Source organism: Lagenorhynchus albirostris, chromosome 15, assembly GCF_949774975.1.
Source record: "Lagenorhynchus albirostris chromosome 15, mLagAlb1.1, whole genome shotgun sequence".
NCBI classification, from domain to species: Eukaryota; Metazoa; Chordata; class Mammalia; order Artiodactyla; family Delphinidae; genus Lagenorhynchus; species Lagenorhynchus albirostris.
Genome location: NC_083109.1, coordinates 33,065,043 through 33,085,601, shown reverse-complemented (window position 1 = coordinate 33,085,601; position 20,559 = coordinate 33,065,043). Strand labels below are relative to the sequence as shown.

Here is a 20,559-nt window from a genome sequence, read left to right as displayed (position 1 = left end):
TTCAAAATTCAACCTGTAGATTTTCAATTATAAGTCTCCCTGGTTTCAAAATTATTGGGGGGGGGGCAATTGAATTGGAGAAAATGCAGATGATTGCTTGTCAGAGGAAGATCTGGAGTCTTGTTTTCTGAAGGACATGTTCATTTCCTCTTTCCTTTCTGTTAGGTCTCCTTCCAGTGGTGCCTGCCCTTCGAGGTGGATATTCTTCCTACCTCTAATCATCCCAAAGCTGGAAGCCTTACTATGTAATTCCTGACTTTTAAAAGGGCTTCTCTCTCCAGTCAAGAGTCCCTAAGAGACCTGGCCTGAGAGGGTGCCCTCATTCTTAACATACACATGTAGGCTGATCTATTTGCATAATCTGCTTTCTGGAAACCTTACAGAGTCTTATGCCAATTAAATTTCATCCAGAGTTTCCCAAAATCTAATTTTTCAGTATTTCCAGCTTCTCTCACTGTTCCCCAGTCAAGTGATAGAGCCCTTTCTGTCAGTACAATTTGTTCGAAGGACCTTCGAGAGAGGGATTACGCAGCGATTAGTGCGAGGCTTCTGATTACAATTTCAGGGAGCTCAGTGCAAGGAGATGTCCTTCTACCAACCAAATCTCAAACGAACATTCAGGACACAGCTGAGAAGCAGAGAACCTGCCAGCACAGGCCTGCTCAGGCTATTTAAAGCTGCGCTCCATAAAAAAGAATGAAATAATGCCATTTGCAGCAACGTGGATGGACCTAGAGATTGTCATACTGAGTGAAGTTAGACAGAGAAGGACAAATATCATATGATATCACTTATGTGTGGAATCTAAAAAAAGGGTAAGGGGACTTCCCTGGTGGCACGGTGGTTAAGAATCTGCCTGCCAATGCAGGGGACACAGGTTTGATCCCTGGTCCGGGAAGATCCCACATGCCGCAGAGCACCTAAGTCCGTGTGCCACAACTACTGAAGCCCGTGCACCTAGAGCCCATGCTCCACAACAAGAGAAGCCACCCCAATGAGAAGCCTGTGCACCGCAACGAAGAGTAGCCCCAGCTCGCCTCAACTAGAGAAAGCCCAAGTGCAGCAATGAAGACCCAACGCAGCCAAACATAAAAAAATTAAAAATAAATTAAAAATATTAAAAAAGGGTACAAATGAACTTATCTACAAAACAGAAATAGAGTTACAGATGTAGAAAACAAACTTATGGTTACCAGGGGGTAAGGGTGGGGAGGAATAAATTAGAAAATTGGGATTGACATATACACACTACTATATATAAAATAGATAACTAAAAAGGAACTACTATACAGCACAGGGAACTCTACTCAATACTCTGTAATGGCCTGTATGGGAAAAGAATCTAAAAAAGAGGGAGTATATGTATATGTATAACTGATTCACTTTGTTGTACACCTGAAACTAACACAACATTGTAAATCAACTATACTCCAATAAAATTTTTTTTTAATTAAAAATAAATAAATAAATAAAGCTGCTCCCTGGCAAAGCAAGGGAAGGACAGGGGTGAGGGGCCAGCCATTCAGAGGGTGACAGAGGGTGCTGGCAGCAGGCAGGCAGAAGACAAAAATAATGAGAGGAAGGAGTCCACTTGGGCAAAGGATTCCTTTTTCTCTTCCACCACAAATTGACAAGCTTGCATCCATCAGCCTAGCTTATCATAAGTGATCTTACACATACTTTGGTGGGTGGTACACATTTTTTTTTTCTCACCTTTCATGTTTACAATCTGGTGGAGATGAAAAGCCTTTTTTAAAAAAAATGTGCGAATCTTAGCTGTTATTTTAGATGGCTCAAATGTTCCTTCCATACCCAGTTAATGTTATAAAACAGGAAGCTCTGGTTTTGGAGAGGCAAAGGTATGATTAAGATGTGATGCACGTTTTGGAACCATATTTAAATCTTTGTATTATTGGGGGACATACGTTCCCAATCACATGGCCACAGTTTTACAATTTGGTAAAATTCTTATACTTGATTCAGCATAAGGCTTTGTTCCCTTCAAAAAAACTCACTGAGGGCTTCCCTGGTGGTGCAGTGGTTAAGAATCCGCCCGCCAATGCAGGGGACACAGGTTTGAGCCCTGGTCCGGGAAGATCCCACATGCCGCAGAGCACCTAAGCCCGTGCGCCACAACTACTGAGCCTGCGCTCTAGACCCCGTGAGCCACAACTACTGAGCCTGCGTGCCACAACTACTGAGGCCTGCGTGCCTAGAGCCCATGCTCCACAACAAGAGAATACAACGCAATGAGAAGCCTGCGAACCGCAACAAAGAGTAGCCCCCGCTCGCTGCAATTAGAGAAAAAACCCCATGCAGCAACGAAAGACCCAACACAGCCAAAAATAAATAAAAATAAAATAAATAAATTAAAAACAAGAAAAAAACCTCATTGAACGGAAGCCTATTCTCTTAGGTCGGCTTCTTCCAGAAGTAGAATCTGAGTCAAGCGTTCAGGTGCAAGAGATTTATTAAGGAAACGCTCCCAGGAGACACCAGTGAGTAAGAGAAGGACAGGGGAAGGAAGGAGCCAGGCAAGAGTGAGATTTCATGCGAAGCCCCAGCCTTGGCCTGATCAGGAGGAGAGCTCTGGAACTTGAATCATGCCTCAGAGCATGTCCTTCCTGGGGACAAGGAAGCTGGACTTTCAGACTCGCAAACCAGTTGGTCACCAGCCTTAGGATGGGGTGGCCATGGAGGCAATAAAACCCCCAGACACTGCTGGCTCTCCATTTGGGCTGAACTGGCTCCAGGACCAGATCACAGATGCCAGCCTTTGCCTGCAAAGCACTTAGCTGGGGGTTGGGCACACAGAGCTGGCAAGACACCTGAGGGGTTCTGGGTGATGCACCAACAGTATCAGCCACAGGGCTACCCCCCATATGCTTGCTCTCACCACCAGGCAACAGTTATGGGTCTTTCCTCAAGTTCTGCTGCAAGAGGAAATGAATAATTTCTTTTGAAAGTCCTGGGGTCAGCTTTTCATCCTCCAGAGACGCACTTCCTTCTCTGGTTGGGTAAAAGTGGGCGTCCCTGGAATGTTTCTGTAAGATGGAGCAGCCGTCCCGGTTGAAGATGACCTGCGCCATTTGAAAACTGCGGAGGGTGTACTTTTGGTTCTCCTTGCCCTTCAGTTCATTGATTTTCTGAGAAAGGCACTGGTAGACAGATGTGGAGAGTGAATTTCCAGAGGCTGGCTGTGGATGGCCAAATACTTCATAGAATGTGTCCAGAGATTTCCGAAGTCCGGCATCCTCTGCGTTTGTCTCTGGTGGGCCCTTCCCAGAAGGGTCAAGCCAGGAGTACTCAGAGGTCCAGGAATCATTTTGTTCAGTATTTAAGTTACTAGCGTCTGCAAGACAAAACACATTCCAATACTCAAACACATATTTTAAAATATCAGAAAGCAAGGCAGGAGCAGATGATATTTCTTTTCAATTTAACACACTCACTATTCCTGGGTAACTGGCAATGGACAGAATCAGCTGATTTCAGAACCTGTTCCCACTATCCTGGGATTATGCCACTTGTTTGCTCAAAGTAAGATACTTGCATGTATCAGGGGTTCTTAACCTGGGAGTCCTTATATAGAAATTCAGGGTGGCTGTGAACTAGTATGGGGGAAAAATCTTATCTTATTTTCATTAACCTCTACCTGAAATTAGGAATTTCCGTCCATGATGAATGTAGGCAACAAACTTATTAGCAGCAGTACCTGTGATCCTGTTGCCAACAGATCACAGTTATTTTCGTTTCATATTAGAGCTTGTTGAAGATGTTTTAAAATACCATTTATGCTTATCATTATGCTATAGAACAAATTGTGTCCCTCCAAAATTCATATGTTGAAGGCCTAATCCTTAATGTGACTATAATTGGAGATGGGGCTTTTAGGAGGTTATTAAGGTTAAATGAGGTCATAAGGGTGTGGCCCTAATCAGATAGGACTGAAGGCCTTATAAGAAGAGTAAGAGACCCCTCTCTCTCCTTATTGCCTCCTACTACCCACCAGATGTGCAAAAAACCAAGGAAAGGCCATGTGAACATGTGAGGACACAATGAAAAAGTGATCTTCTGTAAGCCAGAAAGACAGTCCTAACCACAACATGACCATGGTGGCACCCTGATCTCAGACTTTCAGCCTCTGGAACTGTGAGAAAATACATTTCTGTTGTGTGAGCCACCCAGGTTACAGTACTTTGTTAGGGCAGCCCGAGCAGCCTAAGACACACTACTCTGAAATCACCATAGTTATTAGTTCTGACACTAGATCTTATTATGTGAGTCTTAATAAAAAAGCATTGCAGGGCTTCCCTGGTGGCGCAGTGGTTGAGAGTCCGCCTGCCGATGCAGGGGACGCGGGTTCGTGCCCCGGTCCGGGAAGATCCCACGTGCCGCAGAGCGGCTGGGCCTGTGAGCCCTGGCCGCTGGGCTTGCGCGTCCGGAGCCTGTGCTCCACAACGGGAGAGGCCACAACAGTGAGAGGCCCGTGTACCACAAAAAAAAAAAAAAAAAAAAGCATTACATATTCTTTACAATATCATATCTTTGTTCTTTAAATATATATATATATATGTATATTTTTTTAATTTGCAAGTTGTAGAATTCCTTATAAAACTACCAGGTTTATTCTTTAAAATTTCATACTTTAAATCAAAGTATATTTTCCTTTTTTCACCCTGATATAAGCTTTATTAAATTACTAACTTTAACTCCACACACACCCCACCCTTGCTAATTCAACAAGTAGTTATAATAAAAAATATTTGTACTTGCTAATGATGAAGAATGTTGAATGATGCAGTGGGTGAAGTTTTAGAAAAGGAGGCAGAATTTGGGGTTTTGACTCTAGTTTTACTACCAGGTAGATATGACACCTTTCTGAGCTTTGGCTTTCTCATCTACAAAACAGGAGTTTTACTAAATGATCTCTTGCCTAGAACTTCTATGGTAATACAGGGAATGGAGAAGTATAATCCAAAGCATTAGAGTATCCAAAAAAATGTGGACACACGTTCTGTGAGACACACGCAGGGCCACACGTGGACAAGCATTCATTGACTCAACACACATTTACAGCAAGGTGATGATATAAATGTAATTCATTACAAGTTGCTACAAGGTAAACAGAGGATGCTGAAGACCATGTTCTTCACCTGAGATAGTTAGACCTTAACTAGGAAGAGGAGACATACTTCTAGACATCAAACAACTGGAAAATACTCACAGGATATACATAAATACACAAAGATGTGATGACATTGACTGGGGACAGTGTGGATGCAAAGGCAAATGCAGAGTAAGGGAAGGATCAGCATGTAGCAGAATTAGTGAGGAGTGCCTCTTTGGAGAAGGCTACGTGCACTCTTATTAGGAAGGGACCAGAATCAGAAACTGTGGAAACAGGAGGGTTAATGAACAAGGCCATGTGGCAAGAAGCAGCAGAAACTAAACTACTCCATGGCTGGTTGTCATTATCCCCCTCTACCAGCTGGCTGTACCTTCAGCAGCCTAAGACCCAGCCTGGAGGCAGAAGGAGAGAGAATTCACAGAGTGGCCAGACAGGCTCCTGGGACAGACAACAGCGACCATGCTTTTTAAACAATTCAGTGGCAGGGATGGCTTCCATTACACTGGATTTCAGCAAGCCTAGTTTATGTCCCAGGCCCCTCAAGCCTAAAAAATAAAATAAAATTTTTAAAAAAGGAAAATAAATTTCCTTTGCTGCTGCTATGCCAAGAGCTTCTGCTTAGTTCTGCCTAAGTTCCTCCCAACAAGCCCATTGCTGAACTGCAGCCTCCTGGATGGGCATAGGGTGAGGGAGGCAGAGGCTGGCCTCTTTCCAGTTCTTGTGTCAGAGAAACTGCAGGAGAGGACTTCCTGGCCACCTCACTTGGAATGCTGAGCACACTTTCCAATAGCAACTTTCTTATCCATATAGGTCAATAGGTTCTACAACGTGGAAGGTGATGTGGATAGACAGAGTGGAAAGCTGGGGATCATCTAAAGCAGAGTGATCTGTAACACAGTCTCCAAAGTCAAGCAGACCCAAGTTCAAATCCCTGCTCTGCCAAATTCAAGTTGTGCAACACTAAGTTACTTAACATCTCTGAGACTCAGTCACCTGGTGTGCAAAATGGAGACACTACCAGTTATCAGCTCATGATTCTCATGTTGTGAGAATTAGCTAAGATAATATATGCAAAGCACTTAGCCCACCTTGAAGAATGGCTGATTCCAGGCTGGTGATGGGAAAGTACAAGATGAGCCTGGACATCTCACCATTCTCTAATGCTCGAAGAATGATGGGGGCACAGCAAGGGGGAGCTGAGGCCGGCTCAAAAGGGATCCCTTGGCCAAATCTAGAACAACTTGAGCATCAAAATAATGAGAGTTAACAGATTATAACCCATTTATTAAAACAGAAAACCATGAATCCATAAAATAATTGAAAGTTTGAAGAGGAATGGGATACTTACAGCCTCAGAGTACCTCCCCATAAGATACTTATTAGTTACAAAGGGAGAAAGAATAACTTTAAATATAGTGGAGAAGCGTGGCAAATATCACCATCCACAAGTGATCTAAATGAGCACCATCAGTAACGGGACAAATCAAAATCATGTGCCACCTGACCAGGTGTAATGGGAAGACCCAGCATCACTTCTCGGATAGTCCTGCCAAAGGTGCATCACCTGAACCAATATGGGGAAGTGGCAGACAAAACCAAATCAAGAGACATTCTATGAAATAAATGGCCTGTACTCTTCAGAAGTGCCAAGTTCATGAAAACCAAGGAAAGGCTAAGCAGTTGTTCCAGACTGAAGGAGACTATAGAGACAGGACAACTAAATGCAGCACATGATTTCCTCTGGCTCCTTTTGCTCTACAGAACATTCTTGGGCCCCATGAACGGGGTCTGGGGATGAGATGGTAGTAATGTGTCACTGTTAATTTCCTGATTTTGATGGTTTCGTTGAGCTTTGTAGGAGAATGTCCTTGTTTGTAGGAAAATCAAGGATGGTGGGCAACAGGTTGGTGGCTTACTCTCAAATAATTCATGAAAAAAAAAGTTACTTGTACTTGCAAGTTTTCTGAGTTTGAGATTGTTTCAAGAAAAAAAAATTAAAACAAACCTCTGGAGGAATAATTGTTAAAATTTCTTTGGGTGGCCTACTTGAACATTAAAACAAACCAAACAGTCTTAGTCCAGGGCTTGGCAAATGTACTCACCTAACGAATGTACTGCCATTAGAGAGGCGAGAGGAAAGGGGAAGGGGAAGGGTCCCACCATGGCAGGATGAGGTGTTCCTTCCCACCTTCTTCCCCACAGATGATCTGGTCCTGGGGGGTAAGGCAGGAAGCCAGAGGCTGAGAAATGTCAATGGGAAGAGTGGGAGAGAGAAGGAGAGCTCAGCAGTGACACTCCAAGTAGCAGGGCGTGTACTTATTAAGTAACTGGTCAATAACTTTGATATGCAGATTTAAAATTTTTCATCTGTGTCTCACTGTTATATTTCATTTAATTTTTGAAATTCAGTATCCACGAAAGAACCTAAAAAACTAGCCTGTCTCCTCTATTTTACATGCAAATGTCAAGCAGACAGCAGCTCATCTTCAAAGAAACCCTCCTTCCCCTTTCCAGAAGAGTAATGACAATATGCATTGAGTTAATTACTACATCAGTTCTTTTGAACACTGCCTCCAGTTCATTTCAGACTTTGATTTCCTTTTAAAATTTGCTTTACTTCCAACTACAAAGCCATCTCTCTAATTATGTGGCTGTTGTGGCCTTTTGGGCATATTAAATGTTTGGGTAAATTATTTAAATTTAAAACATTTAAGTTAAATTTAAACATTTAATATGTTTGGGTAAATTTAATCTAAAAATTCTTAAGAGTTATTGTACGCTGTTCAGTTACTAGGGAATGCACTGCCATTCATGCATGCCGCATAAAGCAGGTGTCAGCACTCACTCAGCATTTACTGTGCTCCCACTGGGTGTGAAGCATGGTCCTGGTGGAGTAAATCCAACCAAGAATGAGGCTCTGAGGCATCTAGGCTGTCTTCCTCACTCCATCCTGGGAGGAAGGCATCCAAATCATTTTAAAATATTTTTATTCTAATATAAAGTAATCCATTTGTTCTCTAAGACATGAACTTTTCCGTCAGCTCTATCCTGTTGCTGTTGCAGTTGAAGGGTTTTGTTTTGCTTTGATTTTTATTTATGTGTAAAGAAACCTGCTGCAATGATTTCACAGATGAGAAACAGGCAGAGAGATACAGGGGTTTAAAAAGTTGCACAGCTAGTTAGTAGTGAGGCTCACACTTGACATTGGGATCCTGATATTTCATTTCTCAGATAGTTCAAGGATCAGTTCTGGCTTTCAAACAACTCCTTATTTTTACATTGGCTCATACTATTTCTTAGCTATTTGTACCCACCATTCCCTTGACCCATCTCCAAAAAAGGTAAACGTTTCATTAAAGAATTTCTAATTAACATTTATAGTACAAATAAAAAACATTATATCATGAAAAAAATTATTTAAATTTACCCAAACATATTAAATGTTTCTTCACCAGTATACGAAGCCAATCACTTCTTTTCCTGATGCACCTACACATGGACAGAAGATGGATCTCTGATAACTTGGTCAGTTCCTGCTCAGTGGAGCATCCTCACGGCTATATTCAAACCCCACTTTATTCTACCTGTTGTTAGAGCTCAGACCTGTAGGGCTCTCAACTGGGCACTCTACTCTAGGGACAGACTGGGGACGTTATTTTATCAATGACTGGAAAGTGCTACTTGCATTTAGTGAGTGGGATCAAGGATGTAAACATCCTACAGTGCACAGAACAGTCCCATATATCAAAGAATCATCCTTCCCCCAAATGCCAGTAGTGCCCTCCACCCACAGAGAGCAACACTGGCTCAAAGGATTCTGGAAGGAGTGGGAAGTGAATGCTGAATCCCACTGAATTGTAATAGATTGATTTGCCTTGAGCTCCCCGAGGCACCTTTGCTACTGATCCCTGCATAGTGAATGCCCTTCTTGCTGGCACCTATTTGCACCATGCTTTCCTTCCTTCTCAGACCTTGAGATGGCTTTTTTTTTTTTTTTTTCCTCAGTAAGGGCCCCAGTCCTAATGATTTTGGCATTACATAAATTGGGTGGAATTTCCCTTTTTATTTCAATATGCTTTCCATCATGAATAGATTTCTTTAGGATTTGCAAGAAGAGAGAAGGATGGGGCTTGACGCCACAATGCTCTTGCATGCATTGCTTCCAGGTCATCTATTCACCAGAACATCCATTTGTTAAATTTTTTTTTGACCAAGGAGAGAAGAGATAACGTATAGATATTTGAGATTCTTATAAACCTAAAACTATTTTTATATCTTGAGGAGTTATAGAGGTTATTTGAGTTTAGTAATCCGAGACAGTCAATTAGCATGGAGCATTTGAGATTAATGGCTGTGTTCTGAGATTAATGCCATTGGCCATCAGAAACCCGGATATTTAATGGGGGTTTCTTCCAGCAACTCTTCTGTGCCTACTCCTGCGGCTGATAAGTGCACAGCGGGGTTTGACCTCTGCGGCACATTTTAGCTTCCATCCTTAACAGGTTCCCTTTAAATGGGCTTGACGTTTAACTCTGCCTCCTCCAGGCAGCAGCATCAATAGCCGCCCACTCTGCCTATTTGTCCAGAGTTTCTTTTACCAGCAACTGCTAATTGGGGGGATCTGTGGCTTCAAGGCTGTACACAGCTGAAAGAAATCTACTCTAAGACAATAAAAATATGGTGAATTATCAGGATTCAAGGAAAGAAGGAACATGTGGTTTGTATGGTCTTCTATGTTGCTTGGAGGGGAAGCTGCCCCTTTCTCAGGGCACTGCATGGCACACTCCTAAGGGTGACCCTGCTGCCTTGGTTTGTCTGTTGGAGGCTCTAAGAAAAAGTCACGGGCATGAGAACAAGGTGAATGGGAGGAGGGCACACTTTGGATGCACTGACTTATCTTCTTCATGACAGCAGTCAGAGGCCTCCCAAGGTCTCTACATGGGTGAGCTACCAATTTTAGTATATTAGGGTTTGTGGTCCAAGGATGTGGGGCACCACTCTGCTAGGCTGCATCTTCCTGCTCCAGATCTCACCTACCTTTCCTTCATATCCTCTCCTATGCCTCTCATTCCTGCCTCCCCACTCCATACTTTTAGAGGAATAGAGGATTGAACAGGATCACTGGATGGACAAGAATAAGTCCTACCTCCAGCCCCACAGGCTGCAGGGTGCTGATACCTCTGCATCCTGGCTTCTTTCCTGATCCTGGAACGTATCAAGAATGTTCCCTCTTCAAAACCTTTGCACTTGCTGTTCCTCCCTGTGGAACATGCCTTTTCCACATATCTGCACAGTTGTTTCCTTACAACCTTCAGTTCTCTACTCAGATGTTACCTTCTCAGTGAGGCCTTCTATATTAGTCAGGATGGGCTAGGGTATACTACTTAACAAGCAAGCCCCAAATCTCATAAAACAGCAAAGGATTGTTTCTTACTACTTGCACTCTGTGTCATACTACAAGTGGATCTGTATCATCCTTGCCCTTTCCCTGGAAGCCAGGCCACTGGGGCAGCCACTACCTCAATATTGCTTAGTGACTATAGCAGAGGGAAAAGAGCACAGTGGAGCAGACAGTCACCAGGAGAGCTCTGTCACTTCTGTTCACATATCATTGCCAATGTTAAGTTGTATGGCCAAACCTGATTTCAAAAGAATGAGGAAGAAAAATTCTCCTGTAGGGAGAGGCAGAGATTACTGGTGAGCAATAATTCAGTCTGCCATACTTTCCTTGAGCACACTATTTAAAATTACATTTCCTTCACTCCCTAGACCCTGGCTGTCCTTATCTCCCTTGTCTGCCTTATACTTTCCATATAAACCTACTAGTACCTAATAATATATGATTTGTTTGTTTATTGTCAATCTTCTCCTACTCAAGGTTTTTTGTCTCTCTTGTTACCTGGTGTATCTCCAGGGCCAGCACATGGTAGATACATTTTAAAAATTTTGATGCTTTGTTTTATTTGATGAGTTTTACTTTCAAATGCACATGTAAATGTGTGTATTACTAGGGTGACCACTATTCACTAGCGTGACTGGGGTGTTTGTCCAGGAAATCCCCAGTTTGTGCCTATTGTCTCAATTAATTATTAATAGCACCCTTTTTCACTCTTTAAAGGGCCTTGGGTTACACAATCCACTGTGTGAATACATGAATCATGATAAATTACATACATAAGCTGATGCTGAAGGAGGGGGCAGATATATTTTGGTCAACAGTGAGACGTTCCACCACACATACCTGGGGTGGGGCAGGGGGGTTGAGTTTGATGCCAGAAATAATCCCAGTCTGTGGTATAAATAATGTACCTACAGACTTTCTTTTTTTTTGCTAAACGTTCTGTGGATTTGTTCTACTGTACTCCAAGACCATCCTCTTTTCCTTTCTCCTCTTTTTCATACCTGGTATTTCTCCTACCCCCTTGCTGTCCAAGAACCTTTTTATTACTGCCCTGCAAGTGAAGGGCCTCAGTTCACTCTACCCCATCAGCAGCTTGCTTAGATTCCTCTTTCTGGTTTCATCTGACTGTCCCCCTCCCCTTAAGGTATAACACCAGCCCTGTTACTTACTTCCTATCTTATTAATAATGTAAAATTAATGACAAGAAAAATCAATCAGCTTAAGCCTCCTTTTGCCTGATGGTTTATACACTTTAGAATTTGCAGCTGTTCCTTTAAAGGACAAAAACCACATACAAGGGAGCCCAAGGAGGTGTGGACATCAAGATATTTAATCCCAGTTAACACCTCAAAGGATGGATGGTCTGGTCAGGTGCTTTTGAAACCACAGTCTAGGTCTGTACTTACTTACATCTGAAAGTAAAAACTGGATGAATCACCCATGCTGTCACCTTTCATCCTAATGACGAACAGATGCAATGGGCAGAGGACAGAGACCTCTAAAAGGCAACTGGTGAGAAATAAAATGAATGCTGGAAAAATACAAAAATATGTGTGATAGGTGAACAGCCCTAATAGTAGGTGCCCAGGGCAATTAATAAGGTCAATCTCTACTGTCTGATTCATAAGCTATCTTACTTTTACCTTGGCATTTTATGTTTTTATCTAAAGAAATTAAAATGTTCTGAAAATTACAGGGATCTATATAATATCCAAGTTCACACCACTCCAGATTGACAATTAACATATGTCATATTTGCTTCAAGTCTTTTTCCTATTAAAGAAGAATTAAACAATTCAATTAAAGTTGACATAGAAATAGAAATTCCTACATAGAAATTGATTCCTTCCAGCCCATTTTTATACCTTACATATATATGTATCCATAAGCAAGACAGAGTGTTGCTTTATGTGTGATGATCTTTTTAATCTTATTTTCAATATACAAAGTTTTGCTTTTTTTCACCCAACCTTATGATGTTTTACTTCTAGCCATTATTGAGATATATATATATATATATATATATATATATATATATATATATGAATGTAGGGACAGGCTGCATTAGTTTTCATCCATTCTCTTGCTGAAGGACATGTAGGTTGTGCCTAATTTTTCACTATCACAAACAAGGCCTTAGTGAGCCCTTGAGCACTTGTGAGACTTTCTCTGGAAATACATACAGGAGTGGAATTGCTGAGTTGAAGGAAACGTGTTTTCAATTTCACTAGATCCTGCCAGATCACTCTCCAAAGTGGTTGCAGCATTTACAGTCCCACCAGCACTGTCTAGATTTTCCTGTTTCTCCACAGCTTTGCCAAACCCTGATATTGTCAGACATTTCCAGCGGTATCTCATTATTGGGTTCACATTTCCCTGATTACTTGCATGGCTGAGCTGCTCTTCATATACTTATTGGTCACTTGAGCTTCCTTACTGTGAACTGCCTGTTCATATTCTTTACCATTTTTCTTTCTGGTTTTTTGTCTCTTTTCTATATTCTTTCTAACGGCATAGAAAATGAATTATAAAGAAAACAATATCTTTCTCTGACTTTTCTCCAATTAATCTCATGACTAGTTTTTTTCCAGTCTGAAGGGGATTAAACAAAAAAAATGTGAGGATGAAATAAAGACTTCATGAGAAGCCTCAAGTTCTGTTTTTGTTTTAATGGCAAACCTTCTAAAGCAAAACAATTCTCTTGGTGTCAGCTTATCACTACCAAAAAGTGATATTATGTTTCTACTTGATTTAATAATAAAGTCATACACCAAGCCTGATCCAGGGGCAGGGATCACATCCAGCTTATTGAGTCTCATTTTCCAGGCAAGAAAATTAAGATAGGACCAAGTCTCCAGAGTCCTTTAATGCAGGGATTGGCAACTAGAACACAAAAAAAAGGTTAATCTGCTCAATAATTTTCTTAATTAAAATCATTTTCATGTAACTATCATTTGCCATAATGAGGATGGCTGCTGGTTTTACACGTTGGTGAGGGGTTGGTGAGGCAAGGGGTTCAAGAGCCTCCCGAGCTGATTCATAATTGACATTTAGAGACCACAGGCTTGGATCCTAGAAATGCATAGCAATTCCCTTTTTTACTATGAGACTGAGGATTAGCCCAACTTAATGGGACAGAGAACCTGACCCTTTCACAGCTGGAAAAGCCATGGGGAGTTACCTTGTTCAACTCTCTCACTTTCTGGACCAGAACTGTTTAGCTCCAGTTGGAACAAGAACTGTGGTCCCCACAGACATAGAGAATAAACTTGTTGCCAAAGGGACTGGTGGGTGGGGGAGGGATAAACTGGGAGTTTGGGGTTAGCAGATGCAAACTATTACATATAGAATGGATAATGATAAGGTCTTACTGTATAGCACAGAGAACTATATTTAATATCCTGAGATAAGCCATAACGGAAAAAATATTTTTAAAATGTATATATATATATATATATATATATGTATAACTGAATCACTTTGCTGTACAACAGAAATTAACATTGTAAATCAATTTTTTCAATTAAAAAATTGTTAGAAAAAAAGAACTGTGATCCACTGATTGTTAAAAAAAAAGAACTGTGATCCATTGACCCCGTCCATGTCTGGGGGGGGGGTACGAGGAGCCCTGAGAAGGGATGACCAGGAGAGGCCATCAGACAGGGGACCTAAGCTCCTTCAGGAGCCATTGCAAATTAGGAGCTTCACAGTAACATTTAAAGCCTGTGTTTTAAAGTGTTTTTCCCCCAGGTGGTTTTTAAAATCGCATTTACATGGGATGTTTCAGCAGATTTGCTTCAAATCCTGGCCTAGATAGTAAGGAACAATTGTGAGCAGAAAAAGCAAATGATTTGGATTTGGGTTGCTATGGTAACATTACCATTTTTGAATACGGCTGTTTACTTCAGCAGCCTTGATTTAAATGTGAGCCGCTAATTAAGATGATGCTTGAAACTTTAACCTTCACTGTAAGAAAAAAGTAAGCACTTTAAAAATGATGCTTGAAGTGTTGCTGGAGACATATTTAGCAAGAAGATCATTCCCCTTTGCTGGAGAAGCAGAAACCCAATCCATTTTCCTTGAAGAAGAATGAGGGCCTACTCACAATCTGTCCAAATCCACAAGTCAGTATTTCCTAGTTTTTTTTTTTTTTTTTTTTTTTGTGGTACGCGGGCCTCTCACTGTTGTGGCCTCTCCCGTTGTGGAGCACAGGCTCCGGATGCGCAGGCTCAGCGGCCATGGCTCACGGGCCTAGCGGCTCCGCATCATGTGGGATCTTCCCGGACCAAGGCACGAACCCGTGTACCCGGCATCGGCAGGCGGACTCTCAAACACTGCGCCACCAGGGAAGCCCCAGTATTTCCTACTTTTAAGATTTAAAGAGGAACAGAACAGAATTCCTGTCAAAACTGAGCCAGTTCCAGTGTTGACACCAGCAGTAAGACTTTCTGAGAGTGACAGACAAGGAAAGTCTGATATTTCTCTACACATAGCAGTATTTTTGTTAGACACATATTTGTGTAAACAGATTTCACTCCACATCAAATCAAAGTTAAGTACATCTATGAAGTGACAGACTGAACTGGAAACAAATACACCAGAATGTAAATATATAGCTGAGTGTTCTCCCTTCAAAGTAATCACCCTGGGGAGTGGGGGGCAAGCTCTTATTTTAAAAATGTTGATGTTGCTGAGAACATTTTGGAGCCTCTTAGAAAGTGTCTTTGCTTGCTCTGGAAACTTTATTTTTTTTAACATCTTTATTGGAGTATAATTGCTTTACAATGGTGTGTTAGTTTCTGCTTTATAACAAAGTGAATCAGCTATACATATACATATATCTACATATCTCCTTCTTGCGTCTCCCTCCAACCCTCCCTATCCCACACCTCTACGTGGTCACAAAGCACCAAGTTGATCTCCCTGTGCTATGTGGCTGCTTCCCACCAGCTATCTATTTTATATTTGGTAGTGTATATAAGTCAACGCCACTCTCTCACTTCATCCCAGCTTACCCTTCCCCTTCCCCATGTCCTCAAGTCCATTCTCTACATCTGCATCTTTATTCCTGTCCTGGCCCTAGGTTCTTCAGAACATTTTTTTTTTTAGATTCCATATATATGTGTTAGCATACATATATGTGTTTTTCTCTTTCTGACTTACTTCACTCTGTATGACAGACTCTAGGTCCAGCCACCTCACTACAAATAACTCAATTTCGTTTCTTTTTATTGCTGAGTAATATTCAACTGTATACATGTGCCACATCTTCTTTATCCATTCATCTGTTGATGGACACTTAGGTTGCTTCCATGTCCTGGCTATTGTAAATAGAGCTGCAGTGAACATTGTGGTACATGACTCTTTTTGAATTATGGTTTTCTCAGGGTATATGCCCAGTAGTGGGATTGCTGGGTCGTCCAGTAGTTTTATTTTTAGTTTTTTAAGGAACCTCCATACTGTTCTCCATAGTGGCTGTATCAATTTACATTCCCACCAGTAGTGCAGGAGAGTTCCCTTTTCTCCACACCCTCTCCAGCATTTATTGTTTGTAGATTTTTTGATGATGGCCATTCTGACTGGTGTGAGGTGATACCTCATTGTAGTTTTGATTTGCATTTCTCTAATGATTAGTGATGTTGAGCATCCTTCCATGTGTTGGTTGGCAATCTGTATATCTTCTTTGGAGAAATGTCTATTTAGGTGTTCTGCCTATTTTTGGATTGGGTGGTTTGTTTTTTTGATATTGAGCTGCAAGAGCTGTTTGTAAATTTTGGCGATTAATCCTTTGTCAGTTGCTTCATCAGCAAATATCTTCTCCTATTCTGAGGGTTGTCTTTTCATCTTGTTTATGGTTTCCTTTGCTGTGCAAAAGTTTTGAAGTTTCATTAGGACCCACTTGTTTATTTTTGTTTTTATTTCCATTTCTCTAGGAGGTGGGTCAAAAAGGAGCTTGCTGTGATGTATGCCATAGAGTGTTCTGCCTATGTTTTCCTCTAAGAGTTTTATAGTGTCTGGCCTTATATTTAGGTCTTTAATCCATTTTGAGATTATTTTTGTGTATGGTGTTAGGGAGTGTTCTAATTTCATTCTTTTACATGTAGCTGTCTAGTTTTCCCAGCACCACTTATTGAAGAAGCTGTCTTTTATCCATTGTATATTCTTGCCTCCTTTATGAAAAATAAGGTGACCATATGTGTGTGGGTTTATCTCTGGGCTTTCTATCCTGTTCCATTGATCTATCTTTCTGTTTTTGTGCCAGTACCATACTGTCTTGATTACTGTAGTTTTGTAGTATAGTCTGAAGTCAGGGAGGCTGATTCCTCCAGCTCCGTTTTTCTTTCTCAAGATTGCTTTGGCGTTTTGGGGTCTTTTGTGTTTCCATACAAATTGTGAATTTTTTTTTTCTAGTTCTGTGAAAAATGTCATTGGTAGTTTGATAGGGATTGCATTAAATCTGTAGATTGCTTTGGGTAGTATAGTCATTTTCACAATGTTGATTCTTCCAATCTGTGAACATGGTATATCTCTCCATCTTTTGGTATCATCTTTAATTTCTTTCATCAGTGTTTTACAGTTTTCTGCATACAGGTCTCTTGTCTCCTTAGGTAGGTTTATTCCTAGGTATTTTATTCTTTTTGTTGTAATGGTAAATGGGAGTGTTTCCTTAATTTCTCTTTCAGATTTTTCATCATTAGTGTATAGGAATACAAGAGATTTCTGTGCATTACTTTGGTATCCTGCTACTTTACCAAATTCGTTGATTAGCTCTAGTAGTTTTCTGGTAGCATCTTTAGGATTCTCTATGTATAGTATCACGTCATCTGCAAACAGTGACAGCTTTACTTCTTCTTTTCTGATTTGGATTCTTTTAATTTCTTTTTCTTCTCTGATTGCTGTGGCTAAAACTTCCAAAACTATGTTGAATAATAATGGTGAGAGTGCTCAACCTTGTCTTGTTCCTGATCTTAGTGGAAATGGTTTCATTTTTGTACCATTGAGAATCATGTTGGCTGTGGGTTTGTCATATATGTTCCTTATTATGTTGAGGTAAGTAAGTTCCCTCTATGCCTACTTTTTGGAGGGTTTTTATTATAAATCGGTGTTGAATTTTGTTGAAAGCTTTTTCTGCATCTATTGAGATGAAATTAGCTAATCCAACAGCACACTAAAAGGATCATACACCATGATCAAGTGGGGTTTATCCCAGGAATGCAAGGATTCTTCAGTATACGCAAATCAATCAATGTAATACATTGTTATACAATGTATACAATGTTATACAATGTATACAATGTTATACAATCAACCATATTAACAAATTGAAGGAAACTTCTTTTGGATGTCCTCATTGGTGGCAAATCTCCATCCACAGAAGACAGAATTACCCTTTTGGAAAAAAGAGGCATTAGAAGTGAAATCTGATAAATAATGTAGGTGATCCTGCAGGGTAACTGGGCATGGGTTAAAAAGCAAGGTTTATCTCCAAAAGGAAATTGCTTTTCTTTTGTTTTGCATGCTGGTTCTGAAAGTAGTTCTCACAAAGGAATTCCAAAGTCAGTTCTATGCAATAGCAAGCAGCATGGTTTCAATGTACATATATGTTCAAATTTGCTACCTTAAAGGACAGGCTAATGTGGATTTAAGTTCTGACTACTGTAAAAAAGCTCATAGTCATAGATTAGAAGTCTGAATATTTTTGTCCTGACAGATAAGATGTTGGTGAGCGTGGACTTTGTATTTAGAAGACTTGAGTTTAGTCCTACCATGGCCACTTACTGCCTATGTGACCACGGGCAAGTTACTTTACATCTCTGAATCTCCATGTCTTCATCTGTAAAATGGGAATAATAGCTCTGCCTCATAGGACTGTTTTAAGAATTAAATGATTTATTAGTATAAAACCTAGCATGTAGTAAGGGCTCAACAAATATAAGCTACTTTATAATTATCACAGTGACAAGAGTAGTACCAGAAGCAGAGTTGTTACATGTAGGTATTAAACTATTTGCCATTTAGCATCTAGAACTATTTTTTTGTTTTTTGGCCACGCCATGCAGCACGTGGGATCTTAGTTCCCTGACCAGGGATTGAACCTGAGTCCCCTACATTGGAAGCACGAAGTCTTAACCACTGGACTGCCAGGGAAGTCCCAGCATCCAGGATTTAAAAAAGTGAATTGTAAATGCTCCTGTAGGTCTTTTCTGCAGTGATAAATTAACATTATAAGCAAAGTCTAGATGAACAAGCATTCATTCCTGACTGAAAGGAACATCACTTTTACTTACTGCTCCATCCTGGTGTCAGAGTTAGTGGGATGAATCATTAGTGAACATTGCCCATCTCACAGCAGTAGGACTATGATTACAGAGAGGTCCCAAGTGCATGCTCTGCAAAGCAAACACAATCCCACTGTGGGTGGAAACAGCAGATTGCTCAGCGTGTGGGCATGTCAAACACAGAAGCCCAGGCTGGTGGAGCCCTCATCTGTCCCCCTAAGGAGCACCAGCACCAGAGTGTGGGTGGGACTGAAATGACTCAACCTCCAGGGAGTCTGTGGGGGTGGTTGTTTTGGAAGTAGATGGAGATCAAGTGAAGAGCTTCAGGGAAAGTTTAGGTTAATAAATACATATGAAACAGAAACAGGTTACATTAAAAATTAAAAAAAAGATTGAGAAACTAGGAAGAAAAGATCTGGGTTCACAGAATGACTGCTGGCTGAGTCAGAATTGTAGTGCTGAGTTAAATTTTAAAAGGCAAGATGAGACTGGGAAATACAATGAGAACAATTATAGTAGATAATTCTTAATTTCCTTCTCTCTTCTCCCTTCTCTCACTAACAGCTGAATCTGAAGAAAGGCAAAGCTTTGCACCTTCTCTTCTGTAACAAATAACCTCAGAGAACACAGAAAACTCAGTGGAAGTGGGAAAAAAGCCATAAACAAAATTTTTAAATAGCGTAATATACAACCTATGCAGAAAAGGCCTATAAACAGCAGAGAAGTGAAAGCTAAGGCTGCCTGAATGACAGAAAATATGGGCTGTGAGGGGTTTAGGATGTATTTGTGTTGAAAATGTTTCTAACATGGAAACATGAGCTAGAAGGGCTAGAAGTGGGTGCAAATATGGAATTTTAAATTTCCACCTTTATAAGGATACGACAAATCCTCCCTGTGACCAAATATCTAAAAATGCTGGCTAAGATATTTTTAAAAAATCTCTTACTGTGCATGACTAAGCTGGAATAAAGTAAAGAAAGTCCTCAGAGACCAAAAGGAAAACAAGAGTGGGTGTTCCAAGAGGTAAGTGAATCCTGAGCTGGTGCCTAAACCTAGCATATCAGCTTTAATGGCCACACAGCATTCAGGACACAAAGTCTAGGTCATGGCCAGATGGGGTGCTTGAAAGGAAACTCACTGCACAAGGCCGAGAGCCCTGTAGCTCCACCCTTAGAGAAAAGATGGACAAGAAAGAAATGTGCCTTGGAAAGGGTTGTAGGAACTTCCCTGGTGGTCCAGTGGTTAAGACTCCAAGCTTCCACTGCAGGGGGCATGTGTTCAATCCTTGGTCGGGGAACTAGGATCCCACATGACATGTGGCGAGGCTAAAAATATTTTTAAAAAATAAAAAAAATAAAAATAAAGAAAAGGGTTGCACTAAAAAAACTTGTCTGTCTTGGCTTTGCTCTGAGTGGAGAGAAAAAAAAGAACCATCTCTCCAGAAATATAACCATGAGCCAAACCTCACATATATTTGTGGCCTGAGTTGAGACTATTCTGTGATCTAAAATCCTCTATGCCAGGTATTTATTTTAATATGGTTCCAGATTAATGTGCTCTCATATGTTTAGAGAAAGCAAATGCAAACCATTTTTAGAAGATTGTACTCTCACTCCAAATCTCAAAAGAAACCCTACACACAAAGTTCCATGGAATATGAGTTTACAATAAAAACAATACTCACAAAATACCCATTTAAACAAGGCACCTTTGTTGAGAGGGAGTAAAGAAAAAGCACCAGCACTAGA

The 20,559-nt window shown here is 40.8% G+C and overlaps 1 protein-coding gene across 6 annotated transcripts in view; it reads right to left on the bottom strand.

Moving 5' to 3' along the window:
* Nucleotides 1-20,559, bottom strand: part of SHLD1 (shieldin complex subunit 1) — a 110,587-nt gene that overhangs the window by 19,294 nt on the left and 70,734 nt on the right. For 3 of the 6 annotated variants that reach the window (XM_060123867.1, XM_060123865.1, XM_060123868.1), the window contains one exon: nt 2,453-3,352. The exons of 2 other annotated variants lie outside the window; for them this stretch is intronic. In XM_060123867.1, the coding sequence (XP_059979850.1) occupies nt 2,910-3,352 (443 nt within the window). In that variant the 3' untranslated portion in view covers nt 2,453-2,909. Of the gene's footprint in view, nt 1-2,452; nt 3,353-20,559 lie in introns of those variants that run through there. One more of the 6 variants, XM_060123866.1, reaches the window with a different exon arrangement.